An 18,920-nucleotide genomic window follows, 5' to 3' on the forward strand; every position below is an offset into this window, starting at 1 on the left:
TCAGTTGTTTCAGCCACGTGCTGGGTGTGACGAGGCAACGGTGCTGGTGTTGCAGATCAACCTGTCCAACGCCCGCGAGGTGACCTTGTGGTGTCTGAAGAGGAACCAGGACTCCTATATGAGCTCAGTTGTTTCAGCCACGTGCTGGGTGTGACGAGGCAACGGTGCTGGTGTTGCAGATCAAACTATCCAACGCCCGCGAGGTGACCTTGTGGGGCCTGAAGAGGAACCATAACTCCTACATGAATTCAGTTGTTTCAGCCACGTGCTGGGTGTGACGAGGCGATCGTGCTGGTGTTGCAGATCAACCTGTCCAACGCCCGCGAGGTGACCTTGAGGGGCCTGAAGAGGAACCAGGACTCCTACATGAGCTCAGTTGTTTCAGCCACGTGCTGGGTGTGACGAGGCGATGGTGCTGGTGTTGCAGATCAACCTGTCCAACGCCCGCGAGGTGACCTTGTGGGGCCTGAAGAGGAACCAGGACTCCTACATGAGCTCAGTTGTTTCAGCCACGTGCTGGGTGTGACGAGGCGATGGTGCTGGTGTTGCAGATCAACCTGTCCAACGCCCGCGAGGTGACCTTGTGGGGCCTGAAGAGGAACCAGGACTCCTACATGAGCTCAGTTGTTTCAGCCACGTGCTGGCTGTGACGAGGCGATGGTGCTGGTGTTGCAGATCAAGCTGTCCAACGCCCGCGAGGTGACCTTGTGGTGTCTGAAGAGGAACCAGGACTCCTACATGAGCTCAGTTGTTTCAGCCACGTGCTGGGCGTGACGAGGCAACGGTGCTGGGGTTGCAGATCAACCTGTCCAACGCCCGCGAGGTGACCTTCTGGGGCCTGAAGAGGAACCAGGACTCCTACATGAGATCAGTTGTTTCAGCCACGTGCTGGGTGTGACGAGGCAACGGTGCTGGTGTTGCAGATCAACCTGTCCAACGCCCGCGAGGTGAACTTGTGGTGTCTGAAGAGGAACCAGGACTCCTACATGAGCTCAGTTGTTTCAGCCACGTGCTGGGTGTAACGAGGCAAGGGTGCTGGTGTTGCAGATCAACCTGTCCAACGCCCGCGAGGTGACCTTGTGGTGTCTGAAGAGGAACCAGGACTCCTATATGAGCTCAGTTGTTTCAGCCATGTGCTGGGTGTGACGAGGCAACGGTGCTGGTGTTGCAGATCAACCTGTCCAACGCCCGCGAGGTGACCTTGTGGTGTCTGAAGAGGAACCAGGACTCCTACATGAGCTCAGTTGTTTTAGCCACGTGCTGGGTGTGACGAGGCAACGGTGCTGGTGTTGCAGATCAACCTGTCCAACGCCCGCGAGGTGACCTTGTGGTGTCTGAAGAGGAACCAGGACTCCTACATGAGCTCAGTTGTTTCAACCACGTGCTGGGTGTGAAGAGGCGATGGTGCTGGTGTTGCAGATCAAACTGTCCAACGCCCGCGAGGTGACCTTGTGGGGCCTGAAGAGGAACCAGGACTCCTACATGAGCTCAGTTGTTTCAGCCACGTGCTGGGTGTTACGAGGCGATGGTGCTGGTGTTGCAGATCAACCTGTCCAACGCCCGCGAGGTGACCTTGTGGGGCCTGAAGAGGAACCAGGACTCCTACATGAGCTCAGTTGTTTCAGCCACGTGCTGGGTGTGACGAGGCGATCGTGCTGGTGTTGCAGATCAACCTGTGCAATGCCCGCGAGGTGACCTTGTGGGGCCTGAAGAGGAACCAGGACTCCTACATGAGTTCAGTTGTTTCAGCCACGTGCTGGGTGTGACGAGGCGATGGTGCTGGTGTTGCAGATCAACCTGTCCAACGCCCGCGAGGTGACCTTGTGGGGCCTGAAAAGGAACCAGGACTCCTACATGAGCTCAGTTGTTTCAGCCACGTGCTGGGTGTGACGAGGCGATGGTGCTGGTGTTGCAGATCAACCTGTCCAACGCCCGCAAGGTGACCCAGTGGGGTCTGAAGAGGAACCAGGACTCCTACATGAGCTCAGTTGTTTCAGCCACGTGCTGGCTGTGACGAGGCAACGGTGCTGGTGTTGCAGATCAAGCTGTCCAACGCCCGCGAGGTGACCTTGTGGTGTCTGAAGAGGAACCAGGACTCCTACATGAGCTCAGTTGTTTCAGCCACGTGCTGGGTGTGACGAGGCAACGGTGCTGGTGTTGCAGATCAACCTGTCCAACGCCCGCGAGGTGACCTTGTGGTGTCTGAAGAGGAACCAGGACTCCTACATGAGCTCAGTTGTTTCAGCCACGTGCTGGGTGTGACGAGGCAACGGTGCTGGTGTTGCAGATCAACCTGTCCAATGCCCGCGAGGTGACCTTGTGGTGTCTGAAGAGGAACCAGGACTCATACATGAGCTCAGTTGTTTCAGCCACGTGCTGGGTGTGACGAGGCAACGGTGCTGGTGTTGCAGATCAACCTGTCCAATGCCCGCGAGGCGACTTTGTGGGGTCTCAAGAGGAACCAGGACTCCTACATGAGCTCAGTTGTTTCAGCCACGTGCTGTGTGTGACGAGGCAACGGTGCTGGTGTTGCAGATCAACCTGTCCAACGCCCGCGAGGTGAACTTGTGGTGTCTGAAGAGGAACCAGGACTCCTACATGAGCTCAGTTGTTTCAGCCACGTGATGGGTGTGACGAGGCGATGGTGCTGGTGTTGCAGATCAACCTGTCCAACGCCCGCGAGGTGACCCAGTGGGGTCTGAAGAGGAACCAGGACTCCTACATGAGCTCAGTTGTTTCAGCCACGTGCTGGGTGTGACGAGGCAACGGTGCTGGTGTTGCAGATCAACCTGTCCAACGCCCGCGAGGTGACCTTGTGGTGTCTGAAGAGGAACCAGGACTCCTATATGAGCTCAGTTGTTTCAGCCACGTGCTGGGTGTGACGAGGCAACGGTGCTGGTGTTGCAGATCAACCTGTCCAACGCCCGCGAGGTGACCTTGTGGTGTCTGAAGAGGAACCAGGACTCCTACATGAGCTCAGTTGTTTTAGCCACGTGCTGGGTGTGACGAGGCAACGGTGCTGGTGTTGCAGATCAACCTGTCCAACGCCCGCGAGGTGACCTTGTGGTGTCTGAAGAGGAACCAGGACTCCTACATGAGCTCAGTTGTTTCAGCCACGTGCTGGGTGTGACGAGGCGATGGTGCTGGTGTTGCAGATCAAACTGTCCAACGCCCGCGAGGTGACCTTGTGGGGCCTGAAGAGGAACCAGGACTCCTACATGAGCTCAGTTGTGTCAGCCACGTGCTGGGTGTGACGAGGCGATGGTGCTGGTGTTGCAGATCAACCTGTCCAACGCCCGCGAGGTGACCTTGTGGGGCCTGAAGAGGAACCAGGACTCCTACATAAGCTCAGTTGTTTCAGCCACGTGCTGGGTGTGACGAGGCGATGGTGCTGGTGTTGCAGATCAACCTGTCCAACGCCCGCGATGTGACCTTGTGGGGCCTGAAGAGGAACCAGGACTCCTACATGAGCTCAGTTGTTTCAGCCACGTGCTGGGCGTGACGAGGCGATGGTGCTGGTTTTGCAGATCAACCTGTCCAATGCCCGCGAGGCGACTTTGTGGGGTCTCAAGAGGAACCAGGACTCCTACATGAGCTCAGTTGTTTCAGCCACGTGCTGTGTGTGACGAGGCAACGGTGCTGGTGTTGCAGATCAACCTGTCCAACGCCCGCGAGGTGACCTTGTGGTGTCTGAAGAGGAACCAGGACTCCTACATGAGCTCAGTTGTTTCAGCCACGTGCTGGGTGTGACGAGGCAATGGTGCTGGTGTTGCAGATCAAACTGTCCAACGCCCGCGAGGTGACATTGTGGGGCCTGAAGAGGAACCAGGACTCCTACATGAGCTCAGTTGTTTCAGCCACGTGCTGGGTGTGACGAGGCGATGGTGCTGGTGTTGCAGATCAACCTGTCCAACGCCCGCGAGGTGACCTTGTGGGGCCTGAAGAGGAACCAGGACTCCTACATGAGCTCAGTTGTTTCAGCCACGTGCTGGGTGTGACGAGGCGATGGTGCTGGTGTTGCAAATTAAACTGTCCAACGCCCGCGAGGTGACCTTGTGGGGCCTGAAGAGGAACCAGGACTCCTACATGAGCTCAGTTGTTTCAGCCACGTGCTGGGTGTGACGAGGCGATGGTGCTGGTGTTGCAGATCAACCTGTCCAATGCCCGCGAGGCGACTTTGTGGGGTCTCAAGAGGAACCAGGACTCCTACATGAGCTCAGTTGTTTCAGCCACGTGCTGTGTGTGACGAGGCAACGGTGCTGGTGTTGCAGATCAACCTGTCCAACGCCCGCGAGGTGAACTTGTGGTGTCTGAAGAGGAACCAGGACTCCTACATGAGCTCAGTTGTTTCAGCCACGTGATGGGTGTGACGAGGCGATGGTGCTGGTGTTGCAGATCAACCTGTCCAACGCCCGCGAGGTGACCCAGTGGGGTCTGAAGAGGAACCAGGACTCCTACATGAGCTCAGTTGTTTCAGCCACGTGCTGGGTGTGACGAGGCAACGGTGCTGGTGTTGCAGATCAACCTGTCCAACGCCCGCGAGGTGACCTTGTGGTGTCTGAAGAGGAACCAGGACTCCTATATGAGCTCAGTTGTTTCAGCCACGTGCTGGGTGTGACGAGGCAACGGTGCTGGTGTTGCAGATCAACCTGTCCAACGCCCGCGAGGTGACCTTGTGGTGTCTGAAGAGGAACCAGGACTCCTACATGAGCTCAGTTGTTTTAGCCACGTGCTGGGTGTGACGAGGCAACGGTGCTGGTGTTGCAGATCAACCTGTCCAACGCCCGCGAGGTGACCTTGTGGTGTCTGAAGAGGAACCAGGACTCCTACATGAGCTCAGTTGTTTCAGCCACGTGCTGGGTGTGACGAGGCGATGGTGCTGGTGTTGCAGATCAAACTGTCCAACGCCCGCGAGGTGACCTTGTGGGGCCTGAAGAGGAACCAGGACTCCTACATGAGCTCAGTTGTGTCAGCCACGTGCTGGGTGTGACGAGGCGATGGTGCTGGTGTTGCAGATCAACCTGTCCAACGCCCGCGAGGTGACCTTGTGGGGCCTGAAGAGGAACCAGGACTCCTACATAAGCTCAGTTGTTTCAGCCACGTGCTGGGTGTGACGAGGCGATGGTGCTGGTGTTGCAGATCAACCTGTCCAACGCCCGCGATGTGACCTTGTGGGGCCTGAAGAGGAACCAGGACTCCTACATGAGCTCAGTTGTTTCAGCCACGTGCTGGGCGTGACGAGGCGATGGTGCTGGTTTTGCAGATCAACCTGTCCAATGCCCGCGAGGCGACTTTGTGGGGTCTCAAGAGGAACCAGGACTCCTACATGAGCTCAGTTGTTTCAGCCACGTGCTGTGTGTGACGAGGCAACGGTGCTGGTGTTGCAGATCAACCTGTCCAACGCCCGCGAGGTGACCTTGTGGTGTCTGAAGAGGAACCAGGACTCCTACATGAGCTCAGTTGTTTCAGCCACGTGCTGGGTGTGACGAGGCAATGGTGCTGGTGTTGCAGATCAAACTGTCCAACGCCCGCGAGGTGACATTGTGGGGCCTGAAGAGGAACCAGGACTCCTACATGAGCTCAGTTGTTTCAGCCACGTGCTGGGTGTGACGAGGCGATGGTGCTGGTGTTGCAGATCAACCTGTCCAACGCCCGCGAGGTGACCTTGTGGGGCCTGAAGAGGAACCAGGACTCCTACATGAGCTCAGTTGTTTCAGCCACGTGCTGGGTGTGACGAGGCGATGGTGCTGGTGTTGCAAATTAAACTGTCCAACGCCCGCGAGGTGACCTTGTGGGGCCTGAAGAGGAACCAGGACTCCTACATGAGCTCAGTTGTTTCAGCCACGTGCTGGGTGTGACGAGGCGATGGTGCTGGTGTTGCAGATCAACCTGTCCAACGCCCGCGAGGTGACCTTGTGGGGCCTGAAGAGGAACCAGGACTCCTACATGAGCTCAGTTGTTTCAGCCACGTGCTGGGTGTGACGAGGCGATGGTGCTGGTGTTGCAGATCAACCTGTCCAATGCCCGCGAGGCGACTTTGTGGGGTCTGAAGAGGAACCAGGACTCCTACATGAGCTCAGTTGTTTCAGCCACGTGCTGGGTGTGACGAGGCAACGGTGCTGGTGTTGCAGATCAACCTGTCCAACGCCCGCGAGGTGACCTTGTGGTGTCTGAAGAGGAACCAGGACTCCTACATGAGTTCAGTTGTTTCAGCCACGTGCTGGGTGTGACGAGGCGATGGTGCTGGTGTTGCAGATCAAACTGTCCAACGCCCGCGAGGTGACCTTGTGGGGCCTAAAGAGGAACCAGGACTCCTTCATGAGCTCAGTTGTTTAAGCCACGTGCTGGGTGTGACGAGGCGATGGTGCTGGTGTTGCAGATAAACCTGTCCAATGCCCGCGAGGCGACTTTGTGGGGTCTGAAAAGGAACCAGGACTCCTACATGAGCTCAGTTGTTTCAGCCAAGTGCGGGGTGTGACGAGGCGATGGTGCTGGTGTTGCAGATCAACCTGTCCAACGCCCGCGAGGTGACCTTGTGGGGCCTGAAGTGGAACCAACACTTCTACATGAGCTCAGTTGTTTCAGCCACGTGCTGGGTGTGACGATGCGATGGTGCTGGTGTTGCAGATCAACCTGTCCAACGCCCGCGAGGTGACCTTGTGGGGCCTGAAGAGGAACCAGGACTCCTACATGAGCTCAGTTGTTTCAGCTACGTGCTAGGTGTGACGAGGCGATGGTGCTGGTGTTGCAGATCAAACTGTCCAACGCCCGCGAGGTGACCTTGTGGGGCCTGAAGAGGAACCAGGACTCCTACATGAGCTCAGTTGTTTCAGCCACGTGCTGGGTGTGACGAGGCGATGGTGCTGGTGTTGCAGATCAACCTGTCCAACGCCCGCGAGGTGACCTTGTGGGGCCTGAAGAGGAACCAAGACTCCTACATGAGCTCAGTTGTTTCAGCCACGTGCTGGGTGTGACGAGGCGATGGTGCTGGTGTTGCAGATCAACCTGTCCAATGCCCGCGAGGCGACTTTGTGGGGTCTGAAGAGGAACCAGGACTCCTACATGAGCTCAGTTGTTTCAGCCACGTGCTGGGTGTGACGAGGCAACGGTGCTGGTGTTGCAGATCAACCTGTCCAACGCACGCGAGGTGACCTTGTGGGGCCTGAAGAGGAACCAGACGGGCTTCTACAAGTGCGAGGTGACTGCCGACGCGCCTTCCTTCCACACGGAGATCCGCTCCGCCCTCATGATAGTCACAGGTAGGCCGGGAGTGGGCGGCTGGCGGGCGGGTGTGGGTGTGGCCGTGTGTGACCTGCCACGTGGCGGTGTGTCGTGTGCAGAGTTTCCCGACGAGAACCCGGTGCTGGAGGTGGGCAAGCTCAAGTACTCGCTGGGGGAGAGGCTGCGAGCCAACTGCAGCTCTCGGCCCTCCTACCCGGCCGCCAACCTCACCTGGTTCATCAACGGCCAGCAGGTCAGCTCCCGTCTCTTTCTTCGCCCGCTGCACTCGCCTCGAGTAGGGTGTGCACGAGAGCTCTGACAAATGTTCGGTCTCAGAACTCATGAGCATGATTCTTATATAATCAAAAGCAAGTCTTAATGACCTGGTACATAGTTGAGTTGATAAAAATATACTTTCATATCCAATAAAGTACTTTTTTACAATTATTTATTTTATTACATTAAATTCACTAAGTCATATTCACAAATTCACTATAATTTGTTCTTACAAAGCAGCTGTAGTTCGTAACTTGATATTTATTCACTGTGAGGTGAGTTCACGCCCCGTCCATCGACTTCGCCTGTTGTAACACCTTTTTTGTCCCTTACGATGAAATCGGTGAATGTAAGCAATTCAATTTTCTCTTTTGTTTTGCAAATGATACTACAACCAACCCTTATATTTGTGAACATTATCTTGTTGCCCTCCCTGGAGGAAAACAAAAAGGGTACTTTTTGAACTTGAGGAGGAGCATTAACGAAGCTAGCAATTTTATTCTCGATAATGTCAAACACAACCGATATAATAAACAGGTGAAAAATATACCACACGTTATCTTATACACATTTACAACTTGAATAACTCTTCAACAGAAACACTGCACTCTGCGGCAGATAGTGAATTTTAACAAATAAATATAAATAACAAGCATAATTATATAATTTTTCATACCACCTATGATTGTTGCAAGGGGTGTAACAAACAGGGGTTGAATGACAAAAAAAATTCATAACTGCCTTAGTAGGCACATTATCATATCCCTTTGAATTGTTTGTAAACCTAAATATTTTGTCTGAAACAATTTCTGATACAACCAACCATTGCAAAGGGTGGATCGTGGATACAAAGGGGTTAAATTAAAAATAAATAAATTCATAACTCCCTTGGTAGCCACACCATCAAATACGTTCAAATTGGTTGTAAATATTATAATTTTAATCTAACAATTTTTCTGAAACAATTTTAGATAATACAAGCCATTATTGCAAGGTGTTGGAAAAAATGGGGTTGGAATAAGAAAATAAATAAAACGTTCCTACCATGTACACTATCGAATCCAAACTTATTTTTGTTTAACTTTATAAATATTGTCTAAAACTTTTGATAAAATATATTTTTTATATAAGCAACCATTACTGAAAGGGGTGGAAATAATGTTTAAAAGTTTAAAAAAATCATTACTTTTTAATATCTATATATTATCAAATCCATTATAATTTATTGTATTAATCCTAAACTAATGGCTGAAAACATTTGTATGAAACGAATTATTACTGTAAAACCAGGAGAGAAATTTAAAAAATATTCAAAGTTGTCTTGGTATCAAATTTGTTGTTGTTTTTTTTAACCGTCTTAATTTTATCTTAAACCTTGGTGCAAAGCAAATGTTTATACAACTACGTTATTAGTGCAAGGGATGAAAAATATTTTTGAAGGTCCAAAAAAATTGTATAATTATCTTAGTTGGCATGATATTAATATTTTTCTAAGCTATTCAATGCTGAATGCACTGAATTAAAAATATTTATATAATTTTCGCTGCATGGAAAATGAGGGAATGTTCAATAGATCATTTGTAATATTGTAAAACATCAATATTTTGTGTACATTAAGTTCTTAAAATGTTACAGAAGTTTATAGAAGATTCCAAAATATTTACAGAATAAATAGGTACTTCAAAATCTACATATGCCTGTAGGCTGTGCTGAGAGGGAATTTTTTTACGTCGTCTAATGATTTGGACAATTAGTAATGAAATTTTCTTAATTTTTACACAATTATCAAATTTTCTGTTAAAATGTTATCCAGAGTTAAATAAACAGTAGAGTGGCATGTCATAATTCTAAAAGGTACTAATTTTTTTGTTCTCATTAGAACGTTGAAAAAAGTATGTTCTCTCTGCAATATACACTGTTTCAATGCCTCGGCGAAAAAGTAAAAAATTGTATTATGAACAATTTGAGTTTAAATTTGATCCTTCCCAAGGCGGAAAACTTCAATTCACCAGAGATAAAGCTTGCCAATATTTCGGGCAGTCCTTTCAACTTCCGGAATTTCCTTTTTCACTGGCGATCTGTTGGAATCCTCCTTTCATGCTCCTCACGAAACGCGAACATATACGCCAGAAGATTAGGTTTTAGTTGCCAGGATTCTCTTTTATTCTTTTTTTTCAGCCTGTGTATTCGCTTAAAAGAAGAAAATAAACTTTATATTCCTTTCCTGTGTATTCAGCACCCCGCGAGAAGCGATCAGAAAAGGAAACGAGATATGTGGGAAACTTCTGAATTTTTCTTTCTGTGTTTTCTTTTTACCTGTTAACATCCAAGCGAGGGTCTGTTGAACTTTTTTTTCCGTGTGTACCTTTTCTTACTCGCTGTATTTTTGTTAAAAAAAAAAAAAAAAATAGAAGTGGGGAAGTCTATAAGCTGAGAATCCAGTTTCGTGGACACAGTCAGTCAATCAATCTTAATACGTACAAGCCCTCGCGTCTTCTCTCAGGGAGATGCAAATACAAGAGCCACCCCCCCCCCCTTTCCCCTCTGGAACACCCACACCACAGCCAATGCCTTCTCTCCCCGCGGCTGTGCCTCGTCTAGATAAGGTGCTTAACATCCCTCATGCAACAGGGGTGGTGGGTTCGGGAGTGCGGTGGCCTATAATCGATATATCGAGCCATCTCCACACACTTGTCTCCTCCTCTTCGACAAGAGGTGGTGGCCACACACGCACGCACACACACACACACACACACACACACACACACACACGAGCGATCCTCGAGTGGAGCCGTGCGAAGTGGGTCAGGGGGGAGGGAAAAATAAAAAAATAAAAACATGCCGGGGTGAAAAACACGGGATGAAAATTGCCTCTCCACGCTTTTTTATTGGTTTTTCCACGGCGGGGGTGCGCTGGCATCGATATAGTCGAGAGTGGGACTCTCGAAGCCCTATCGACACACAGACACGGACGAAAGTTAACTTCCGCTGTACTTGTGTGCTCATCGACGAAGACTTGAAAATCCAATGCATTCGTTCAGGCACATGTTCGGCCTTTATTTGGTTTCATACCGAGTTCAGGGCAGCGCGTGGCACGCACGACTCGTAACTACAAGTGTTGGTGAGATGAACTGGCCGAATGAATATTTCAATCAAAAATTGGTGGTTGTCTGCAAAGTCGGTTCACGGACGATAGTTTAACGTGACGTCATAACAAAACATTGATGAAATGATTGCATACTTTTATGAATAAAATTGAATCATTTTTATTTTAATAATAAAAGAATAAATACTTGAAATTATACTAGTAATCAGATTTTTAAAATACAAGAATAATAAATTAACCTTTATTTCCAAAATTGTTGTAATAAGCAATGAAAACCACATTAACTTTTCACTTCACTTTATAAACAGTCGACGAAACAGTTCACGTGTAGATGACTTGTAATTAATTTTAAAAACTGGCGTTTAGCTATAAAGTTTAAATATAATTATAAACAAGTTTTCATATAAATAAACTGTAATCAAATATCTATCATAAATTATATGAATCACCATAATTTTTTAGTCAATTGTAACATAACCTATTATTACTGCACTCGCCGACAGCGTAACGGAACACAGTGTAACGGAACAATGAGCGTCACGGGACACAGCGTAACGGAACAATGAGCGTAACGGGACACAGCGTAACGGAACATTGAACGTAACGGGACACAGCGTAACGGAACAATGTGCGAACGAGGCACTTTTTCGTGCGTGCAGCCGGCGTTCATCGATTTATTAGACGTTGTCACGTCAAAAGTTTTTCATAAGTTAGCTGCCACCACAAAATCTTTCGGCTAGTACAAATTTAGACTTTTCTACAATGTTTAAAATGTCTTTAAATTTATTATCACCTAGTTAGTATCTCGAGTGGTTCGTAGACCAATTTTGGAGGTCACATTCAGTTTTTTTTATAACAATCCACCATAAACCCCCACATTTACCTTTACAAAAAAAATTCTGTAAACTGTGAAAGCAAAATTGTCAAACGCAGAAAATAATAAACCAATAGTTCACCAAAGAGTCTGCAGAAAATGTCACTTCACCTGCTGGGTGCTTCCTATGCATAATTCAAATCTATTTAGTTTCTGAGTTCAGGCACAGCCATACGCACTGTACATTGAGAGAAACTGCTGATTGTCGTAAAGAAACGTTAATAATTCCTTTAAACTGTGTCAACTGATCATTTTGACCAGTGGTTTTGATAAATCAGAAGCTTCACTGCCCAAATAAAATACGTACAATTTTAATTCGGTACGTTCTTTCAAAAATTCTTGCATTGGAAAAGACTGATGCCGTATGTTAAATAAGTGGTTTTATATATAATTATGTCTTTTGGGGTTTTTTGTAGATTTCTTCTACAGACATACGCGTGCTTAGTAATGGCGTATGTCCAAAATCTAACATCAAGTCATAATTATGTTGCTGTCCGACCCAGCATAGGCCTAATCTAAGTGGTTGTTTGTGATGGTTAGTTCTTTCAAGAACAAGGACTGATTGAGTCATCGCGCTACTGATGTTTAGAGTTGATAGTTGCTATCATGTCTGATAACTTTCCCACGGCAGACAGTGTGTTTGTAAGTACAATGGTTGAACGACTCGCCAGTCTGACATCGCCTGCCCATCCCGTCTTTTCCGTCGACTGTCGGTGATGACATCAGTGTCGACGACCTCAGTGTCAGACCTGGTTCGTGTCTCCCTGTCTCCCTGTCATCCGCGGCTGTGCAACAGTGAAGTTCTAGTCAGGGCAGCCCAGTGGAGATAGATAAAAAAAAATTGGTTGTCTGTAAAGTTGGTTTACGGATGATAGTTTAACGTGACGTCATAACAAAACATTGATGAAATTATTGCATACTTTTATGAATAAAATTGAATCATTTTTATTGAATTATCACTATTTTGTATGGATACAAAGAAGGAGTGAAATGAAATCCACAATTTAATAGATAAATTTACTTTTATTTGCACTCATTAATTCAAATATGTTTATTACTTTAACGAACAGTTTATTTTAAACTATAACTTTTATACATGTTTGCTATTTAACTTCTTCCTATCTGTGTTATTCTGTTAAAGATAGGACTATGATAGGAAAAGTAGGAAAAGAATGGTAGTGTTTCAAGTTTAATGTGACTCGAAAAAATCAAATCGATGGTTGTTCCAACCGAGTGGAAGAGAGATAGCTGCGGTGCAAGCGTACAATGAGCGTAACGGGACACAGCGTAACGGGAAAATGTGCGTAACTGGACACTTTTTCGTGCGTGCAGCCGGCGTTCATCGATTTATTAGACGTTGTCACGTCAAAATGTAGTTGGGTTGCAAAAGGTGGAGTATTTTGGAAATGTTCTGGTATTTAATGCATTGACCCCCTCGTGAAAAATCCAAGTTTTCAACCCACTACCACTTGTGCGTTTTCCACGATCTTGAAAAGAAAAGGCTTTTTTTGTTTTGTTTTTCGTCAGTAAATCGCTTCCAGTGCATTTCAGGCAAAAATGCATTATTAACAGTTTTAAATAACATCATTTTTCCTGCAAGTTACATGCTTAATATGTTGAAATATTGGACAATTATTCATACACGTACCGGTAGTTACTCGCAGTAGATGCCGATTTAAATAATATATACATATAAAGTTGGCGATCTTACACGTTACATGTCCGCGAGCTGAACTGCTGAGGAGGTGAATTGTGTTAAGGCAAGGAGGGGGGGGGGCAGTGGCCGGCGAACAGACGAGTTCAATCGCATGTTAATTAAAATGAATCTTCTTTCAGTTTTTTTTTACGTTAAATTAAATCTCATATATCATAGCGTATATTGACTCGTACGCATGCGTCTAACTTGGTAAATGGTTGCTGTGTTTGCTACATACATAATAACATATTAATTTTTGCGCCAAAGCTTGCCAAACTGAACATCACTGATGCTGCCAGTTTGAAAATAAGATGTATTAAAAACGTTCCGCTCCAAGTAAATTAATAATTAATACGTGTTTGTTTAAGTTTGAAAACAATGCATTAATTTTTTACTATGAATTCTTTAAATTCATTTTCGTAAATCTGAAGTCAAAATATTTGCAGCCACGTTTGGCGGGGAAAAAACAACTGTAAATCATATTTTTATCCAAACAAAAAATGAACCGAAAATAATTATTTTTAATAAACACAATTTTTTTTTCAAGCGCTTATTTTTTTCACGCTTGGGTGTTATGATGTAACCACATAATGGTTGATTTCTTGTTAGCCGCTGAGATGTTACATTCCGAAGAAACATCTGCACAACTTCACCACCCTCTAGTTTCTTCGCCCTCTGTAGTTCTCCTTGGGGAGGGGTGGGAGAAGGGAGGGGGGTTTCTTTCATCTGCACGCCGGAAGGAGCAGTTGTTTTTCTCGTTGCCGCTGCATGTTTAGTAATAACTCGCTGCGGGCCGGCGCCCCGGGCAGATTCAGGGAGCGGATTGTTTCCCGGCTCCTCGACTGCTCACTTCGCACGTAAATCCCCTTTCTTTCTGCCCCCGCAAATTGTCTCGAGAAAATATGTTCTCCCCGTGTTCGGTTTTTCCCCTCCAAAGGAATGCACAACTGAGGAACTAAGTTTATTGCTGTTTCGTACGCCAAACGAGATGCATAACTTAACGGGGTTTTTTTTTTCGGTTTTGAAACTTTTCACGATATTGTTTTATTTTTTATTTTTTATTCTAAATTTTAAAAAAATTACATTGTTATTGTATTTTCGTTAACTATTGATGATTGGTTTGTTGCTTTATATAATAAATAAGATATACGAAATTCTCTAGGGGAAAACCTACATCAATTTGTTATTAAAGACGTTAATATATCAAGTGTCTATATAGGACCTACTACACAACTCTCAAAAGATATTTTTTAGTGTGAAATTGCGACTTTGTTTTTAAAGTCACGTTACAAGTTTTAGCAAGAAAACATCCAAGTTTTGTACAGGTAAAAAATATTAAGTAGTTGTAAATTCAAGAGCACTGTGTTTACATAGAAAACCAGCGCGGCTCTTGAAGGGGGGCGGTGGGGGCGATAGCCCCTCCCGAGACCAATTTAATTGATTAGTTAGTGTATATTTATGTTTACTTAAATATTAAATTTCATATTTTAAACTTTTATCTCATCAAAAGTTGCATGGAGATACTAAGGTTCTGTATTTGAAACCTGTCATTTGTAAATAATATTCCAAGGCCAATATCTGACCACTTTCATTTTTTGCAACTACGACCTTTCTATGTGCGATAGCCCCTCCCGAAAAGTCATCCTGAAGCCGCCATTGATAGAAAAAAGTCCAATTTATAAAAATCAAATTTGTAAAGTTTTGTGTTTTTTTTTTTTCCGAACTGTATTCCAGCCGCAGCCCGTCAGAGAGCCCGTGAGTGGCGACGACGTTCTACTCTGACTAAACCCCGCGCATATATCAGATACCGTCACGTCTGCACCTAAACCACGTCGTCTCGGCCACGACTCAGCCCGCTCCAGTATTCAGAGCTTCTTTCAGCACAATTATTATTATTATTATATGATAGATGGCTAGAGACCGGAAAAATTCGCGGATACATTTCACAATATGATAGAATCCAAACAACTGTACATTTATATTGCTTCTGTGATAGGCTTACAGTTTATCTGAAGGACTTTTAGCAAATGGGAAAACCTTCAACCAAAAACGTATCAAATCGCAAGCGTCCCAGTTGACAAGTGTCACGAGTCAATAGCCAATGAGCAAGTGCCATTTGCCTGGGTATGTAGAGGGTGTTGGTGTCTATACTAGAGGTCATCGAAAGCGCGAATTTTTCCAGTCTCTATAGATGGCATTATCTTTGAAATTGAATTTTTTTGGGTTCAATATGTTTGTGCTGTCATCATTTTTGGGGGTTTTGTCGTTCTGTTAGTCCATTTTTCTTTATTTTTTCATTGTTTGTTGACCATATTCCTGTTACGGAATATTATGTGGTGTTTATATCCTGTTGACAACAGCAATTTTTTTGCTTAATTTGTGTTTTTGTCTTTTGGTTTTTTTTGTAGTTTTCTTCTACAGACATACATGTGCTTAGCAATGGCGTATGTCCAAAAGCTTACATCAAGTCATGATAGATGGCATTTTTTATGGAAAGTTTCAAAAACTTAAAATTAACACATGTTAGAGTTTAAATTTTCTACATTAACTTCAGAGTATGGTTTATGACATGTACGGTATCTCTTCTTTGGAATATTGTTTATTTACTAAATAGGTTTCACAAGCCCAACAACGATTTACTTTCATGGACATTAAATAAAGATGATCACCCATTATACTAAATATCATATTGAAATTCTCACGAGTACACATTGTAATGTACAACTTTGAGTTGGGAGCAAGCATACTCTAACTATTTATATAATTTCAAACGTGTTTTGAGTCATTACGAACGTACTTCACAGGTGAGTTATGTGAGTCGCAGTGGAAATGGCAGAGACCAACACAGCAGTCATTCAAAAATAATGCTCATTGCGGAGGCTGCTGATTGCGTGTGTCATTTAAATTCCTATTCTGCGGGGAAAAGAGTGCGTTTAAAAAAAAAACACAAACCCAGCATCGTTGACGGCATACACGGAAAATGTCGACTGTGAACCCCAACTTTCTCTCCGTCGGTGGGAAATTCTGTCACCAACTGCCAAATTTTTCACCACCTCTCTCTCACCTCCCCCCCCCCCCCAACTGTTCTTACCCTTCTGTCCCTTCCTTCCATTGCTCCCATTTCATTGATTTACATTTTCAATATTTCATTTCCATTATCGCTACCAGCGAATAAATTGGAAATATTACGGAATCAAATTGAATTGCAAATTCCTGAAAATAATTCCAGTTGCCATTCCCCTCCCCAAAAGGTTTCCCCTGCGTGCTTCTCATGCGATCATTTAGCCCAGGGTGCGTGTGTTCGGTGAGAGGGGGGAGAGAATGGGAAGGGGTGCATGGGTTGGTCAACGCAAAGGGATAGCTTACGTCATAGTTTACAATAATTATTTTTTTAAATCACTAAACGCATCTGGAATGTACACGGGATAATGCGTTCGGCATTATTATTTCTTTTACTCGCGCAGCACCAATTAAAAAACCTGTCAACGTGAATATCGCAAAATTTTTCGATACGAGCGGGTGAACTCAATTAAGAGGGTTAGTTTTCCAGATAGGGTGATTTCTGGTCGGGATTATTAACTCACCCGCGTTTGTAATGAACGTTTTCTCGACCGTGTTTTGTCGTCACTCGTTTTGACAGGCTTTTATCACGAGAGTGTGCGCATGGACCCAGCAAACTGAACCACCCTAGATCATGTGCGGGAATATTTTTCTTTTCACTTGTGGAAGAACAAAAATTGAAGAAATAAACAAAGAGCAGCCACTGAAAAAATTCCATTTATGTCTACCAAAAAATATTTTTTTGTAAAAATGTACATGTGTTAAAGAAGCAGCTTAAACTTATACTAAATAAATTTCTCTCTTGTAAAATAACGAATGCTTATTTAATATATAAGAATAAAACGTAGCTTTTTATCTTCAAATTTTCTTAAAATTATGTTCCTGCTCTAGTGTCTTTGCATTTGTTATGACATCTATCGTGAAACTAAGAATAGTGATTTATGAAACGATAAAGAAGCCTAATTATACTTGTTATTGTATTATCTTTGAAAGATTTGTGCAATGGGAGTGCATGACTTGATGTAAGCTTTTAGACATACGCCATTGCTAAGCACATGTGTGTCTGTAGAAGAAAACTACAAAAAACACAAAAGACAAAAACATAAATTAAGCAAAAAATGCTGTTGTCAACAGGATATAAACACCACATAATATTCCATAACAGGAATATGGTCAAAAAAAAGAAAAACAAATAAAAATGGACTAACAGAACGAAAAAAACAAACCACAAATAATGAATTGAACCCCAAAAAAATTCAGCACAACAGTTGAAACGAGACAAAACCAAATCAAAACGAAAATATGAAAACAAACACAATAGTTTTCCAAAACAGAAACAAGCCAGCAAAACAGTTGAAACGAGACAAAAACACAACAAAACGAAAAGACGAAACAAACACAATAGTTTTCTAAAACAGAAACAAGCGACGTTTCTGGAACTGCTATCTGCTCCCGTCCTCAGGCAGAGACGCACATGGTACGAAAACACAGGTGCGACTTGTACTTATACTTGTTATGGTCTCGAAGTTTTCTATGATGGACGCATGAACGCCGTGTCCGAGCGAGTCGACTCAACTACATCTACTTGGTCTCGCACCCTGGACTGTCCGGGATAGAATCCGGATAATAATTACTGATTTCTCATCTCCACAGCTTCCCGAAGTCGCTCCGTGCAAACACCGTGTTTATTCCTTACTGAGGCCATGACTGATTACTTCCCCAAGTTCCCCTGTCTCCGCACCTCACCCTCGTTCACGATGTGTGGGTACCCCGAAACGCCTTCCTATCGCAGGCCGATAGGGCTCAGAATGTATGCAGCCTATCCCTGATATGTCTTACACATAACCTGCTCTCTTGTATGTGTTAAGTTATTCAACCAAATTTATAATTTTAATGTATATTCATTTTCGGCATTCTCAGACATTAAAAGTATCTTCCCGAACATTTTTGAGTGCTTACCGCCGTTTTCGGCAGGAAAACGATTGCAGTTGATTGTAATAGTTACACTAGCCCACTAATGTTAAGTTCAACAAGAGTCCAAAGCTAGTTTCTGCAGTTGACTTCGCAAAAAAAAAAAAAAGCTAGTTCCTGTGGTTCGCTATGCTAGAATCAAAAGCTAGTGTATGTAATTGACTTCACAAAAGATTCCGAAACAAGATTCTGTAGTTGACTTCTTAGGAGTCTAAATCTAGTTCCTATGGTTGACTAAGGCTAGTTGCACTGGTTTTTCGAGCCATGAAATTGAATAATACATGTGTACGAGCTGTTGCCAGATATTTTGGGATTGTTTATGACGGGTGTTAAATTGACCTAATGCCGCTGTACACTTCACTGTGTGATGTCAACACCCATGCCATCACGAGGCTTGGAGCAGCCTCCTCGGCGACTGGTTGAGACCACAGAACAAGGAGGTAAATAAAGAAGTGCGACTCTTACAGTGGAAACTGAAACCATGTTTCACGCGACATGTGTCGCTATCTGTTGGGCGGGCCCATAACTACCAGCAAATAAAAAATCGGAATAGAGGTTCTCATAAAAAGTTTTTTTTAGTTAATAAGTTTTTTTTTTGTTGTATCAAGTTATTTCCTTGACGGCGCAAAACTAATTTAATCGATGCGAAAATACTTAATGCTGTTTTGTAATAAACCGTCATGTAATAAATAAAGGAGCAGGAGGTGCAAAAACTT

At 45.1% G+C, this 18,920-nt stretch overlaps 1 protein-coding gene across 1 annotated transcript in view; it reads left to right on the top strand.

The window, feature by feature from the left end:
- LOC134531386 (uncharacterized) overlaps window positions 1-18,920 on the top strand; it is a 485,737-nt gene that overhangs the window by 450,043 nt on the left and 16,774 nt on the right. The window contains exons 3-4 of the mRNA XM_063367088.1: window positions 7,124-7,259; window positions 7,341-7,474. Of these exons, the coding sequence (XP_063223158.1) occupies window positions 7,124-7,259; window positions 7,341-7,474 (270 nt within the window). The remainder of the gene's footprint in view (window positions 1-7,123; window positions 7,260-7,340; window positions 7,475-18,920) is intronic.

Source organism: Bacillus rossius, chromosome 3 (assembly GCF_032445375.1).
Source record: "Bacillus rossius redtenbacheri isolate Brsri chromosome 3, Brsri_v3, whole genome shotgun sequence".
In the NCBI taxonomy this organism is placed as follows: Eukaryota; Metazoa; Arthropoda; class Insecta; order Phasmatodea; family Bacillidae; genus Bacillus; species Bacillus rossius.